The sequence below is a fragment of the Coregonus lavaretus genome (assembly GCF_964263955.1).
Source record: "Coregonus lavaretus genome assembly, contig: HAP1_SCAFFOLD_815, whole genome shotgun sequence".
Lineage (NCBI taxonomy): Eukaryota > Metazoa > Chordata > Actinopteri > Salmoniformes > Salmonidae > Coregonus > Coregonus lavaretus.
In genome coordinates this window covers 95,001-108,939 of record NW_028157627.1, presented here as the reverse complement: position 1 = coordinate 108,939, position 13,939 = coordinate 95,001, and the positions used below count along the sequence as shown (strand labels likewise).

At 53.0% G+C, this 13,939-nt stretch overlaps 1 protein-coding gene across 1 annotated transcript in view; it reads left to right on the top strand.

The window, feature by feature from the left end:
• Window positions 1-13,939, top strand: part of LOC311125150 (xylosyl- and glucuronyltransferase LARGE1-like) — a 148,781-nt gene that overhangs the window by 52,810 nt on the left and 82,032 nt on the right. The window contains exon 2 of the mRNA XM_084199213.1: window positions 6,872-7,070. Coding sequence (XP_084055339.1) covers window positions 6,965-7,070 — 106 coding nt within the window. The 5' untranslated portion in view covers window positions 6,872-6,964. The remainder of the gene's footprint in view (window positions 1-6,871; window positions 7,071-13,939) is intronic.

Genomic DNA, 13,939 nt, shown 5'->3' with positions numbered 1-13,939 from the left:
GGCACCCAGAATGCATCACCCTCCAAAATAATCCTGTTTCCTTCTTACCTCTGTCACTTCAGTGTGCCCTTGTGACAGAAGATGCCCACTCAGCTAATCTCCTTAGTGCGTTAATGTAGCCATACGGTTCCGGGGGGGGGGAGGGCTTTAATAATTCTGCAGGCTGATCTCCAACCTGAGCCAGGTCTGTCCACTCTATAGTGCAGACAAAGCCGCTATTGAGAGGAGGGCCAATACATTTTTCATTTATACTGAACAAAAATATAAACGCAGCATGCAACAATTTCAAAGATGTTACTGGTCATAGAAATAAATTCAGTCAACTGAAATAAATTCATTAGGACCTAATCTATGGATTTCACATGACTGGGTAGGGGCACAGCCATGGGTGGGCCTGGGAGGGCATAGGCCATTCAGAATGAGGTTTTCTTCCCCACAAAATGACCGTTATTACAGACAGAAATAAGCTTTTTGTGCGTATGGAACATTTCTGGGATCTTTTATTTCAGCTCATGAAAAATGGGACCAACACTTTACATGTTGCGTTTATATTTTTGTTCAGTATACTTGTCATTTAGCAGACGCTCTTATCCAGAGAGACTTACAGTAGTGAGTCATTTAGCAGACGCTCTTATCCAGAGAGACTTACAGTAGTGAGTCATTTAGCAGACGCTCTTATCCAGAGAGACTTACAGTAGTGAGTCATTTAGCAGACGCTCTTATCCAGAGAGACTTACAGTAGTGAGTCATTTAGCAGACGCTCTTATCCAGAGATACTTACAGTAGTGAGTCATTTAGCAGACGCTCTTATCCAGAGAGACTTACAGTAGTGAGTCATTTAGCAGACGCTCTTATCCAGAGAGACTTACAGTAGTGAGTCATTTAGCAGACGCTCTTATCCAGAGAGACTACAGTAGTGAGTCATTTAGCAGACGCTCTTATCCAGAAAGACTTACAGTAGTGAGTCATTTAGCAGACGCTCTTATCCAGAGAGACTTACAGTAGTGAGTCATTTAGCAGACCCTCTTATCCAGAGAGACTTACAGTAGTGAGTCATTTAGCAGACGCTCTTATCCAGAGAGACTTACAGTAGTGAGTCATTTAGCAGACGCTCTTATCCAGAGAGACTTACAGTAGTGAGTCATTTAGCAGACGCTCTTATCCAGAGAGACTTACAGTAGTGAGTCATTTAGCAGACCCTCTTATCCAGAGAGACTTACAGTAGTGAGTCATTTAGCAGACGCTCTTATCCAGAGAGACTTACAGTAGTGAGTCATTTAGCAGACGCTCTTATCCAGAGAGACTTACAGTAGTGAGTCATTTAGCAGACGCTCTTATCCAGAGAGACTTACAGTAGTGAGTGCATACATTTTCATACTTTTTCGTACATCCCTCCCTCCCTCCCTCCATCCCTCCCTCCCTCCCTCCCTCCCTCCCTCCCTCCATCCATCCATCCATCCATCTCTCTTCATGTCATCCTTTTTTGTTATGATTAATTTACAGATTGCGTCTCAAATGGAACCCTATTCCCTACATAGTGCACTGCTTTTGACCAGGGCCCATAGGTACTTCTTAGTAAAGTAGTGCACTATAAAGGGAATAGGGTGACATTCAGGACGCACAGTCTTCCCGTTCTGCTCTCCTCCTGCTTTCAGATGGATAGTTCTGTGGTTCAGAGATCATTCATTACAGTCTGAGTTTATTTACGTTTCATTCCCCCTCCGATTGGCCAGAGTTTGTCCATCTGTTCCAGAATGGCCCATTATGAGGTCAAAGGGTCATTTCCTTTGCTTCATCAGTTCTCATAAATAACACCATCATCATTGTGGAAGAACCAGCTGGAGGGGATTTAATCTCTCACTGCCGCTGGACACGGGGTGCGTCCCAAATGGCTGGAGGGGATTTAATCTCTCACTGCCGCTGGACACGGGGTGCGTCCCAAATGGCTGGAGGGGATTTAATCTCTCACTGCCGCTGGACACGGGGTGTGTCCCAAATGGCTGGAGGGGATTTAATCTCTCACTGCCGCTGGACACGGGGTGTGTCCCAAATGGCTGGAGGGGATTTAATCTCTCACTGCCGCTGGACACGGGGTGCGTCCCAAATGGCTGGAGGGGATTTAATCTCTCACTGCCGCTGGACACGGGGTGTGTCCCAAATGGCTGGAGGGGATTTAATCTCTCACTGCCGCTGGACACGGGGTGCGTCCCAAATGGCTGGAGGGGATTTAATCTCTCACTGCCGCTGGACACGGGGTGCGTCCCAAATGGCTGGAGGGGATTTAATCTCTCACTGCCGCTGGACACGGGGTGCGTCCCAAATGGCATCCTACTACCTATATAGCGCACTTCTTTTGACCCTTAGGGAATAGGGTGCCATTAAGTGCCAAGACTCTCAGAGAGACGAGAAATGTGATGACTACGCTTCCCTTTGTCTAAAAAACACGTTAATGTTTGGGCTGGGTCTGACTGTCAGAGGAATGAGTTTGGGCTGGGTCTCTGTCAGAGGAATGAGTTTGGGCTGGGTCTCTGTCAGAGGAATGAGTTTGGACTGGGTCTGACTGTCAGAGGAATTAGTTTGGGCTGGGTCTCTGTCAGAGGAATGAGTTTGGACTGGGTCTGACTGTCAGAGGAATGAGTTTGGGCTGGGTCTGAATGTCAGAGGAATGAGTTTGGACTGGGTCTGACTGTCAGAGGAATGAGTTTGGCCTGGGTCTGACTGTCAGAGGAATGAGTTTGGACTGGGTCTCTGTCAGAGGAATGAGTTTGGACTGGGTCTCTGTCAGAGGAATGAGTTTGGACTGGGTCTCTGTCAGAGGAATGAGTTTGGACTGGGTCTGACTGTCAGAGGAATTAGTTTGGGCTGGGTCTCTGTCAGAGGAATGAGTTTGGACTGGGTCTGACTGTCAGAGGAATGAGTTTGGGCTGGGTCTGAATGTCAGAGGAATGAGTTTGGACTGGGTCTGACTGTCAGAGGAATGAGTTTGGCCTGGGTCTGACTGTCAGAGGAATGAGTTTGGACTGGGTCTCTGTCAGAGGAATGAGTTTGGACTGGGTCTCTGTCAGAGGAATGAGTTTGGACTGGGTCTCTGTCAGAGGAATGAGTTTGGGCTGGGTCTGACTGTCAGAGGAATTAGTTTGGGCTGGCTCTGACTGTCAGAGGAATGAGTTTGGGCTGGGTCTGACTGTCAGAGGAATGAGTTTGGGCTGGGTCTCTGTCAGAGGAATGAGTTTGGGCTGGGTCTGACTGTCAGAGGAATGAGTTTGGACTGGGTCTGACTGTCAGAGGAATGAGTTTGGGCTGGGTCTGACTGTCAGAGGAATGAGTTTGGGCTGGGTCTGACTGTCAGAGGAATTAGTTTGGGCTGGCTCTGACTGTCAGAGGAATGAGTTTGGCCTGGATCTGACTGTCACCTTGGTCTCTTTCATCCCAGAGATCTGTGTCAGGTCTGTGTCAGGTCTGTGTCAGGTCTGTGTCAGGTCTATGTCAGGTCTGTGTCAGGTCTGTGACAGGTCTGTGACAGGTCTGTGTCAGGTCTGTGTCAGGTCTGTGTCAGGTCTATGTCAGGTCTGTGTCAGGTCTGTGACAGGTCTGTGACAGGTCTGTGTCAGGTCTGTGTCAGGTCTGTGTCAGGTCTGTGTCAGGTCTGTGACAGGGCTGTGTCAGGTCTGTGACAGGACTGTGTCAGGTCTGTAACAGGTCTGTGTCAGGTCTGTGTCAGGTCTGTGTCAGGTCTGTGACAGGTCTGTGACAGGTCTGTGTCAGCCTGCTTGCCCAGGGGAGTGCCATTACCCAGAATGCCCTAGGCATAGAGACAGCCAGCCAGTTAGGGAGAGATAGTCAGCTAGGGATGCTAGCTGTGAGAAAGCCAGGGATAAACAGCTTGGGGACCCACAGGGGCCAGGGAGTCCCTCTGGTCCAGCTGTGGGTGTGGGTGTGAGCCAACAACGCTCCCTCCTCGCTGTCATGTTTCCCAGACGCAGCTGGGTGCAAAGGTCACCTCCACAAAACTAATGTTATTCTCACCAGAACAGACAATATTTGGCCTTTCTACCGTACCCTAAACCTATATGACAAACAACGTTTGGTTTTCTCAAACTTGAAAGTGTATATGAATGTGCTTGAAGAGGGGTTTTCCCAGTGAAATTACTACAATGACATGCTTCCCTGTTTGATGTTTGAAAAATGAATGAAGTCGTTCCACCTCAAAAATCACAAGAGGATTTGACACCTCACCATCTCAGATTGTTCTTAAATAATTTCTGTAGTTAGAAACAGATATTAGCATTCCTGAAACATTAAATAGTTGAAAGGTTGTTTTAACTCTGAGATATTAAGCTAATTGATTGCACCTAAATTGGCCATTTCAATTTATAGGATTCATATAATATTTTTATAAATATAGTAGCCAACATCCTTTTCTTAACAATGATTAAGACGTGAGGAGTCAAAATAAATGGTCAAAAGCCACCTACGGACAGCTTTGTTTTAACTCTGTCAGACTGAGTCTGTGACAGGCCTGGAGCATAAAGCCCATTCAATACGCATTCTGGTGGAAATGAAGGCTGCAACATCTTTCTCCCTTATTGTTCTGGGTGACACTCTGGTAATTGGTGTCCAGTGGTGTTGTGTGTGTAGTAGCCAACTGCTGTCTCTCCTACCAGACAGACGAGAGGGATAGGGGGGTTTGTACTGCAGCCCCATCGCTCTCAGCCCCATCGCTCTCAGCCCCATCGCTCTGCAGCCCCATCGCTCTGCAACCCCATCGCTCTCAGCCCCATCGCTCTCAGTCCCATCGCTATCAGCCCCATCGCTCTGCAGCCCCATCGCTCTCAGCCCCATCGCTCTGCAACCCCATCGCTCTCAGCCCCATCGCAGCCCCATCGCTCTCAGCCCCATCGCTCTGCAGCCCCATTGCAGCCCCATCGCTCTCAGCCCCATTGCAGCCCCATCGCTCTCAGCCCCATCGCTCTGCAGCCCCATCGCTCTCAGCCCCATCGCTCTCAGCGCCATCGCTCTCAGCCCCATCGCTCTGCAACCCCATCGCTCTCAGCCCCATTGCAGCCCCATCGCTCTCAGCCCCATCGCTCTGCAGCCCCATCGCTCTCAGCCCCATCGCTCTCAGCCCCATCACTCTCAGCCCCATCGCTCTGCAGCCCCATCGCTCTCAGCCCCATCGCTCTCAGCCCCATCGCTCTCAGCCCCATTGCAGCCCCATCGCTCTCAGCCCCATCGGTCTCAGCCCCATCGCTCTCAGCCCCATCGCTCTGCAGCCCCATCGCTCTCAGCCCCATCGCTCTCAGCCCCATCGCTCTCAGCCCCATCGCTCTGCAGCCACATCGCTCTCAGACCCATCGCTCTCAGCCCCATCGCTCTGCAGCCCCATCGCTCTCAGCCCCATCGCTCTCAGCCCCATCGCTCTCAGCCCCATCGCTCTCAGCCCCATCGCTCTCAGCCCCATCGCTCTCAGCCCCATCGCTCTGCAACCCCATCGCTCTGCAGCCCCATCGCTCTCAGCCCCATCGCTCTGCAGCCGCAGCCCGCTCCAACCAACCGCTGGTGGAGATTAAACATAGACTGGGGTCATCTGGCTAATTGGACAAATGTGTTTTGTAATGGAAAGAGGATTATGATATCATATATAGAGGCTTTTGCCTGCTCTACATTACAGAGAGAATCGACTGAAATATATCTGCTAATGTGGAGGGGTCATCACTCCCAGATATGGGCTTGTGTGTGTGTGTGTGTGTGTGTGTGTGTGTGTGTGTGTGTGTGTGTGTGTGTGTGTGTGTGTGTGTGTGTGTGTGTGTGTGTGTGTGTGTGTGTGTGTGTGTGTGTGTGTGTGTGTGTGTTTGCGATTCATATATTCATATATATTAGAATCATAATTGAAAAGGGTTTTGATATCTGCTGTTATAGGATCTAACCTCTTCTGTCTCTCTCCTCTCCTCTACTCTCTCTCCTCTCCTCTCCTCTCCTGTCTCTCCCCTCCTCTCCTGTCTCTCCTCTACTCTCTCTCCTCTCCTCTCTCCTCTACTCTCTCTCCTCTCCTCTCCTCTCTCTCCCCTCCTCTCCTCTCTCCCCTGTCTCCTCTCTCCCCTGTCTCCTCTCCTCTCCTCTCCTCTCCTCTCCTCTCCTCTCCTCTCCTCTCCTCTCCTCTCCTCTCCTCTCCTCTCCTCTCCTCTCCTCTCCTCTCCTCTCCTCTCCTCTCCTCTCCTCTCCTCTCCTCTCCTCTCCTCTCCTCTCCTCTCCTCTCTCCCCTCCTGTCTCCTGTCTCCTGTCTCCTCTCTCCCCTCCTGTCTCCTCTCTCCCCTGTCTCCTCTCCTCTCCTCTCCTCTCCTCTCCTCTCCTCTCCTCTCCTCTCCTCTCCTCTCCTCTCCTCTCCTCTCCTCTCCTCTCCTCTCCTCTTCTCTCCCCTCCTGTCTCCTCTCCTCTCCTCTCCTCTCCTCTCCTCTCCCCTCCTGTCTCCTCTCCTCTCCTCTCCTCTCCTCTCCTCTCCTCTCCTCTCCTCTCCTCTCCTCTCCTCTCCTCTCCTCTCCTCTCCTCTCCTCTCCTCTCCTCTCCTCTCCTCTCCTCTCCTCTCCTCTCCTCTCCTCTCTCCCCTCCTGTCTCCTCTCTCCCCTCCTGTCTCCTCTCTCCCCTCCTGTCTCCTCTCTCCCCTCCTGTCTCCTCTCTCCCCTCCTGTCTCCTCTCCCCTCCTTTCCTCTCCTCTCTCCCCTCCTGTCTCCTCTCCTCTCCTTTCCTCTCCTCTCTCCCCTCCTGTCTCCTCTCTCCCCTCCTGTCTCCTCTCTCCCCTCCTGTCTCCTCTCCTGTCTCCTCTCTCCCCTCCTGTCTCATCTCTCCCCTCTCTCTTCTCTCTTCCCTCCGACAGTACCATGCCCCCCCCTGGCCAACAGCTGCTACCCACATAGAGGTCAGACTTTAGAGGTTGCTCCACCTCTCATTCCGGCCATCGCCCCAGAGGATGCTGGGAATGTGTCGCGGGCGCAGGAAGTTCCTCGCTGCCTCCCTCGCCCTGCTCTTCATCCCTGCACTCACCTGGCTGTACCTCTCTGCTGGCAACTTCCAAGGTAGGACCCAATTCTCCTGCATCACAGCTCACCTCACCTGGAGCTGTAATATGGCTTCTCTCCTCTGAACAGGCCTCCCTCTATTCATGTCTAGGGTTGCACATTTTCTGAAATCTCCCCAAAATTGCCAGGTTTTCCAGAGATTCTGGGGAAACATGGGAATTTTGAGAACGTTTCCAGTTGGTTGTCCTCTGGCTGCAGAATGTTTACTGACTGTCTCTCAAAGAGCACACCACTAAACCAAGAGTAGTCACCCAGAACCAGAAAACAGGACTATTTTGTCTGGTTCTGGTATGACTTTGTAATGATTGCATCATGCAAGTTATTTTCTCACCGGTCTCAAGTTTATTGATGTCAAGCCTTCACTTTCATAGGTCAAGCCTTCACTTTCATAGGACACGGTCATATTCAACCCACGCCATTGTTCGCTATGTACAAACATGGTCCTATATCTTTCATGGCCCGTCCCAACTGGGGCGTATGTCGAGGAATCCCAAAAGCTTGAGATGCAGCTGATATCCAAATGGTATATCTTACTCTGTGATTGGAGGAAGCATGGTAAAGTTATGCTGCTTTAACAGTTGATCAACTTGTTATCCCACTTTGGAGACAAGTAGGAGTACATGCCTTGGAAGATTGTGTTGAGCGTTAGAGAGATCTTCTTTTACCATTCAGCATCGTTCACACCCTCTTAAGCCTTAACCCCACCCATCTCTTTAAGGATTCACATGTTAACACATAGCCAACCATCTTCATGGTCAACACCTCCATTATCATGTTAACACATAACCAACCATCTGCATGGTCAACCCCTCCATTATCATGTTAACACATAGCCAACCATCAGCATGGTCAACACCTCCATTATCATGTTAACACATAGCCAACCATCAGCATGGTCAACCCCTCCATTATCATGTTAACACATAGCCAACCATCAGCATGGTCAACACCTCCATTATCATGTTAACACATAGCCAACCATCAGCATGGTCGACCCCTCCATTATCTCAGCCAATCATGGCTAGCCAGGAAGGATCCTGTCTTTCTCCTTTTATAGCTCATTGCTTTCTCCTTGGCTAAACCAGGCTTATAATTAATTAAAAACATTGTATTCATATTTACGGAACCCATAACACGTTTGTAATCGAAGGCACATGAATGTTATTGTAAAGATGTTGACTCTACTTTGACGTAGGGAGTAGCGTCATCCGCCCCTGTCGGGCTGGCATGTCACATTACACAGTCACCCCTTTTCTGTCATTATTTCTTGAGGTGATGAGTTACTGAGGCCTGTCTGAAGTTGTTGACTTCCTCCTGATGATTAAGTCCTGCTTGTGTCCCAAATGGGACCCACTATAGTGCTCTACTTTAGACCACAGCCCCCCATAAGGAATAGGGTGCCATTTGGGAACTCATCACCAGGAGTTTTCATGAGTTTGTTTTAAAGGATTGAAGTCCTGCAGATTTGTCACATTATTAATTATGATTAAACTGACCATTTTTTGACTGGTCACAGCAACCAAACCGAAACGGTGCGTTTTGAATGTATTCCCATGATGCAACAGCTACCAACGTCAGCAAAGTAATGACAGGATTCAGTAGTTTGAGACGGAACTATGCAGACTAAAATGTACTTCAAGATAACTCTGTTAAAGGCTGATACTGTTCCACCTCAGTACTGTCTGATGTTGTTTACTGTTCCTGTTGCCACAGGCTGTATAATGGGGGACTGGGGATGAAAAGTAGCTTTTAGCTGTTCCTGTTGCCACAGGCTGTATAATGGGGGACTGGGGATGAAAAGTAGCTTGTAGCTGTTCCTGTTGCCACAGGCTGTATAATGGGGGACTGGGGATGAAAAGTAGCTTGTAGCTGTTCCTGTTGCCACAGGCTGTATAATGGGAGACTGGGGATGAAAAGTAGCTTGTAGCTGTTCCTGTTGCCACAGGCTGTATAATGGGGGACTGGGGATGAAAAGTAGCTTTTAGCTGTTCCTGTTGCCACAGGCTGTATAATGGGGGACTGGGGATGAAAAGTAGCTTGTAGCTGTCCCTGTTGCCACAGGCTGTATAATGGGGGACTGGGGATGAAAAGTAGCTTGTAGCTGTTCCTGTTGCCACAGGCTGTATAATGGGGGACTGGGGATGAAAAGTAGCTTTTAGCTGTTCCTGTTGCCACAGGCTGTATAATGAGGGACTGGGGATGAAAAGTAGCTTTTAGCTGTTCCTGTTGCCACAGGCTGTATAATGAGGGACTGGGGATGAAAAGTAGCTTTTAGCTGTCCCTGTTGCCACAGGCTGTATAATGGGGGACTGGGGATGAAAAGTAGCTTTTAGCTGTTCCTGTTGCCACAGGCTGTATAATGGGGGACTGGGGATGAAAAGGAGCTTTTAGCTGTTCCTGTTGCCACAGGCTGTATAATGGGGGACTGGGGATGAAAAGTAGCTTGTAGCTGTTCCTGTCAAACTAATTATATGAATAAAGACCAAGTAATAGAGTTGGCAGACGAGGGAGGAGGAGGAGGTGTGAAGAGGCTGGCTGGAAGGAGCTTTTAGCGGAAGACTGCATGTGTGAGACAAGCTATCCTCTCTCTTTCTCTCTCTCTCTCTCTCTCTCTCTCACTCACTCACTCACTCACTCACTCACTCACTCACTCACTCACTCACTCACTCACTCACTCAGATGGGAGGGGAGAGGGTGAGAGAGGAAGGGGAGAGGGGGAGATGGGAGAGGAGTAGGGTGAGAGAGAAAGAGAGGGTGAGAGAGGAGGGGGGAGGGGGGGAGAGGGTGAGAGAGGAAAGGGAATACGGGAGGGGGAGGGGATACGGGGGAGGAAGGAGAGGAGAGGAGAGGGGAGGAGAGAGGACAAGAGGGGCAGAGGTAGGCCTTGGATGGAAGCCATTAAACAACACAGGACCAAGCTATGGTAATCCACCTCTACCTCTTCTAAACATGTATTGATCAGAGGCTGGAGGGGGAGGGGTTTCCTGTATGACATCATCAGTCATTTCAGTCACAACACACAGTGGAGCTTCCCTCAGGGAGAATCCCTTTCCTTTCTCTCTGTACTGGAGGGTGGAGAGAGAGGGATGGAGAGGGTGGAGAGAGAGGGATGGGGAGGGTGGAGAGAGAGGGATGGGGAGGGTGGAGAGAGAGGGATGGGGCCTAGAGGTAGGAGAGAGAGGGATGTGGAGGGTGGAGAGAGAGGGATGGGGCCTATAGGTAGGAGAGAGGGATGGGGCCTAGAGGTAGGAGAGAGGGATGGGGCCTAGAGGTAGGAGAGAGAGGGATGGGGCCTAGAGGTAGGAGAGAGAGGGATGGGGCCTAGAGGTAGGAGAGAGAGGGATGGGGCCTAGAGGTAGGAGAGAGAGGGATGGGGCCTAGAGGTAGGAGAGAGAGGGATGGGGCCTAGAGGTAGGAGAGAGAGGGATGGGGAGGGTGGAGAGAGAGGGATGGGGCCTAGAGGTAGGAGAGAGGGGGATGGGGCCTAGAGGTAGGAGAGAGAGGGATGGGGCCTAGAGGTAGGAGAGAGAGGGATGGGGAGGGTGGAGAGAGAGGGATGGGGCCTAGAGGTAGGAGAGAGAGGGATGGGGCCTAGAGGTAGGAGAGAGAGGGATGGGGCCTAGAGGTAGGAGAGAGAGGGATGGGGCCTAGAGGTAGGAGAGAGAGGGATGGGGAGGGTGGAGAGAGAGGGATGGGGCCTAGAGGTAGGAGAGAGGGGGATGGGACCTAGAGGTAGGAGAGAGAGGGATGGGGCCTAGAGGTAGGAGAGAGAGGGATGGGGCCTAGAGGTAGGAGAGAGAGGGATGGGGCCTAGAGGTAGGAGAGAGAGGGATGGGGCCTAGAGGTAGGAGAGAGAGGGATGGGGCCTAGAGGTAGGAGAGAGAGGGATGGGGAGGGTGGAGAGAGAGGGATGGGGAGGGTGGAGAGGGAGGGATGGGGCCTAGAGGTAGGAGAGAGAGGGATGGGGCCTAGAGGTAGGAGAGAGAGGGATGGGGCCTAGAGGTAGGAGAGAGAGGGATGGGGCCTAGAGGTAGGAGAGAGAGGGATGTGGAGGGTGGAGAGAGAGGGATGGGGCCTAGAGGTAGGAGAGAGAGGGATGGGGCCTAGAGGTAGGAGAGAGAGGGATGGGGCCTAGAGGTAGGAGAGAGAGGGATGGGGCCTAGAGGTAGGAGAGAGAGGGATGGGGCCTAGAGGTAGGAGAGAGAGGGATGGGTCCTAGAGGTAGGAGAGGGAGGGATGGGGCCTAGAGGTAGGAGAGAGGGGGATGTGGAGGGTGGAGAGAGAGGGATGGGGCCTAGAGGTAGGAGAGAGAGGGATGTGGAGGGTGGAGAGAGAGGGATGGGGCCTAGAGGTAGGAGAGAGAGGGATGGGGCCTAGAGGTAGGAGAGAGGGATGGGGCCTAGAGGTAGGAGAGAGAGGGATGGGGAGGGTGGAGAGAGAGGGATGGGGCCTAGAGGTAGGAGAGAGAGGGATGGGGAGGGTGGAGAGAGAGGGATGGGGCCTAGAGGTAGGAGAGAGAGGGATGGGGCCTAGAGGTAGGAGAGAGAGGGATGGGGAGGGTGGAGAGAGAGGGATGGGGCCTAGAGGTAGGAGAGAGAGGGATGGGGCCTAGAGGTAGGAGAGAGAGGGATGGGGCCTAGAGGTAGGAGAGAGAGGGATGGGGCCTAGAGGTAGGAGAGAGAGGGATGTGGAGGGTGGAGAGAGAGGGATGGGGCCTAGAGGTAGGAGAGAGAGGGATGGGGCCTAGAGGTAGGAGAGGGAGGGATGGGGCCTAGAGGTAGGAGAGAGAGGGATATGGAGGGTGGAGAGAGAGGGATGGGGCCTAGAGGTAGGAGAGAGAGGGATGTGGAGGGTGGAGAGAGAGGGATGGGGCCTAGAGGTAGGAGAGAGAGGGATGGGGCCTAGAGGTAGGAGAGAGAGGGATGGGGCCTAGAGGTAGGAGAGAGAGGGATGGGGCCTATAGGTAGGAGAGAGAGGGATGTGGAGGGTGGAGAGAGAGGGATGGGGAGGGTGGAGAGAGAGGGATGTGGAGGGTGGAGAGAGGGATGGGGCCTAGAGGTAGGAGAGAGAGGGATGGGGCCTAGAGGTAGGAGAGAGAGGGATGTGGAGGGTGGAGAGAGAGGGATGGGGCCTAGAGGTAGGAGAGAGAGGGATGTGGAGGGTGGAGAGAGAGGGATGGGGCCTAGAGGTAGGAGAGAGAGGGATGTGGAGGGTGGAGAGAGAGGGATGGGGCCTAGAGGTAGGAGAGAGAGAGATATGGAGGGTGGAGAGAGAGGGATGGGGCCTAGAGGTAGGAGAGAGAGGGATGGGGCCTAGAGGTAGGAGAGAGAGGGATGGGGCCTAGAGGTAGGAGAGAGAGGGATATGGAGGGTGGAGAGAGAGGGATGGGGCCTAGAGGTAGGAGAGAGAGGGATGGGGCCTAGAGGTAGGAGAGAGAGGGATGGGGAGGGTGGAGAGAGAGGGATGGGGCCTAGAGGTAGGAGAGGGAGGGATGGGGCCTAGAGGTAGGAGAGAGAGGGATGTGGAGGGTGGAGAGAGGGGGATGGGGCCTAGAGGTAGGAGAGAGAGGGATGGGGCCTAGAGGTAGGAGAGAGAGGGATGGGGCCTAGAGGTAGGAGAGAGGGGGATGGGGCCTAGAGGTAGGAGAGAGAGGGATGGGGCCTAGAGGTAGGAGAGAGGGGGATGGGGCCTAGAGGTAGGAGAGAGAGGGATGGGGCCTAGAGGTAGGAGAGGGAGGGATGGGGCCTAGAGGTAGGAGAGAGGGGGATGTGGAGGGTGGAGAGAGAGGGATGGGGCCTAGAGGTAGGAGAGAGAGGGATGTGGAGGGTGGAGAGAGAGGGATGGGGCCTAGAGGTAGGAGAGAGAGGGATGGGGAGGGTGGAGAGAGAGGGATGGGGCCTAGAGGTAGGAGAGAGAGGGATGGGGAGGGTGGAGAGAGAGGGATGGGGCCTAGAGGTAGGAGAGAGAGGGATGGGGCCTAGAGGTAGGAGAGAGAGGGATGGGGAGGGTGGAGAGAGAGGGATGGGGCCTAGAGGTAGGAGAGAGAGGGATGGGGCCTAGAGGTAGGAGAGAGAGGGATGGGGCCTAGAGGTAGGAGAGAGAGGGATGGGGCCTAGAGGTAGGAGAGAGAGGGATGTGGAGGGTGGAGAGAGAGGGATGGGGCCTAGAGGTAGGAGAGAGAGGGATGGGGCCTAGAGGTAGGAGAGGGAGGGATGGGGCCTAGAGGTAGGAGAGAGAGGGATGGGGCCTATAGGTAGGAGAGAGAGGGATGTGGAGGGTTGAGAGAGAGGGATGGGGAGGGTGGAGAGAGAGGGATGTGGAGGGTGGAGAGAGGGATGGGGCCTAGAGGTAGGAGAGAGAGGGATGGGGCCTAGAGGTAGGAGAGAGAGGGATGTGGAGGGTGGAGAGAGAGGGATGGGGCCTAGAGGTAGGAGAGAGAGGGATGTGGAGGGTGGAGAGAGAGGGATGGGGCCTAGAGGTAGGAGAGAGAGGGATGTGGAGGGTGGAGAGAGAGGGATGGGGCCTAGAGGTAGGAGAGAGAGGGATATGGAGGGTGGAGAGAGAGGGATGGGGCCTAGAGGTAGGAGAGAGAGGGATGGGGCCTAGAGGTAGGAGAGAGAGGGATGGGGCCTAGAGGTAGGAGAGAGAGGGATATGGAGGGTGGAGAGAGAGGGATGGGGCCTAGAGGTAGGAGAGAGAGGGATGGGGCCTAGAGGTAGGAGAGAGAGGGATGGGGAGGGTGGAGAGAGAGGGATGGGGCCTAGAGGTAGGAGAGGGAGGGATGGGGCCTAGAGGTAGGAGAGAGAGGGATGTGGAGGGTGGAGAGAGGGGGATGGGGCCTAGAGGTAGGAGAGAGGGGGATGGGG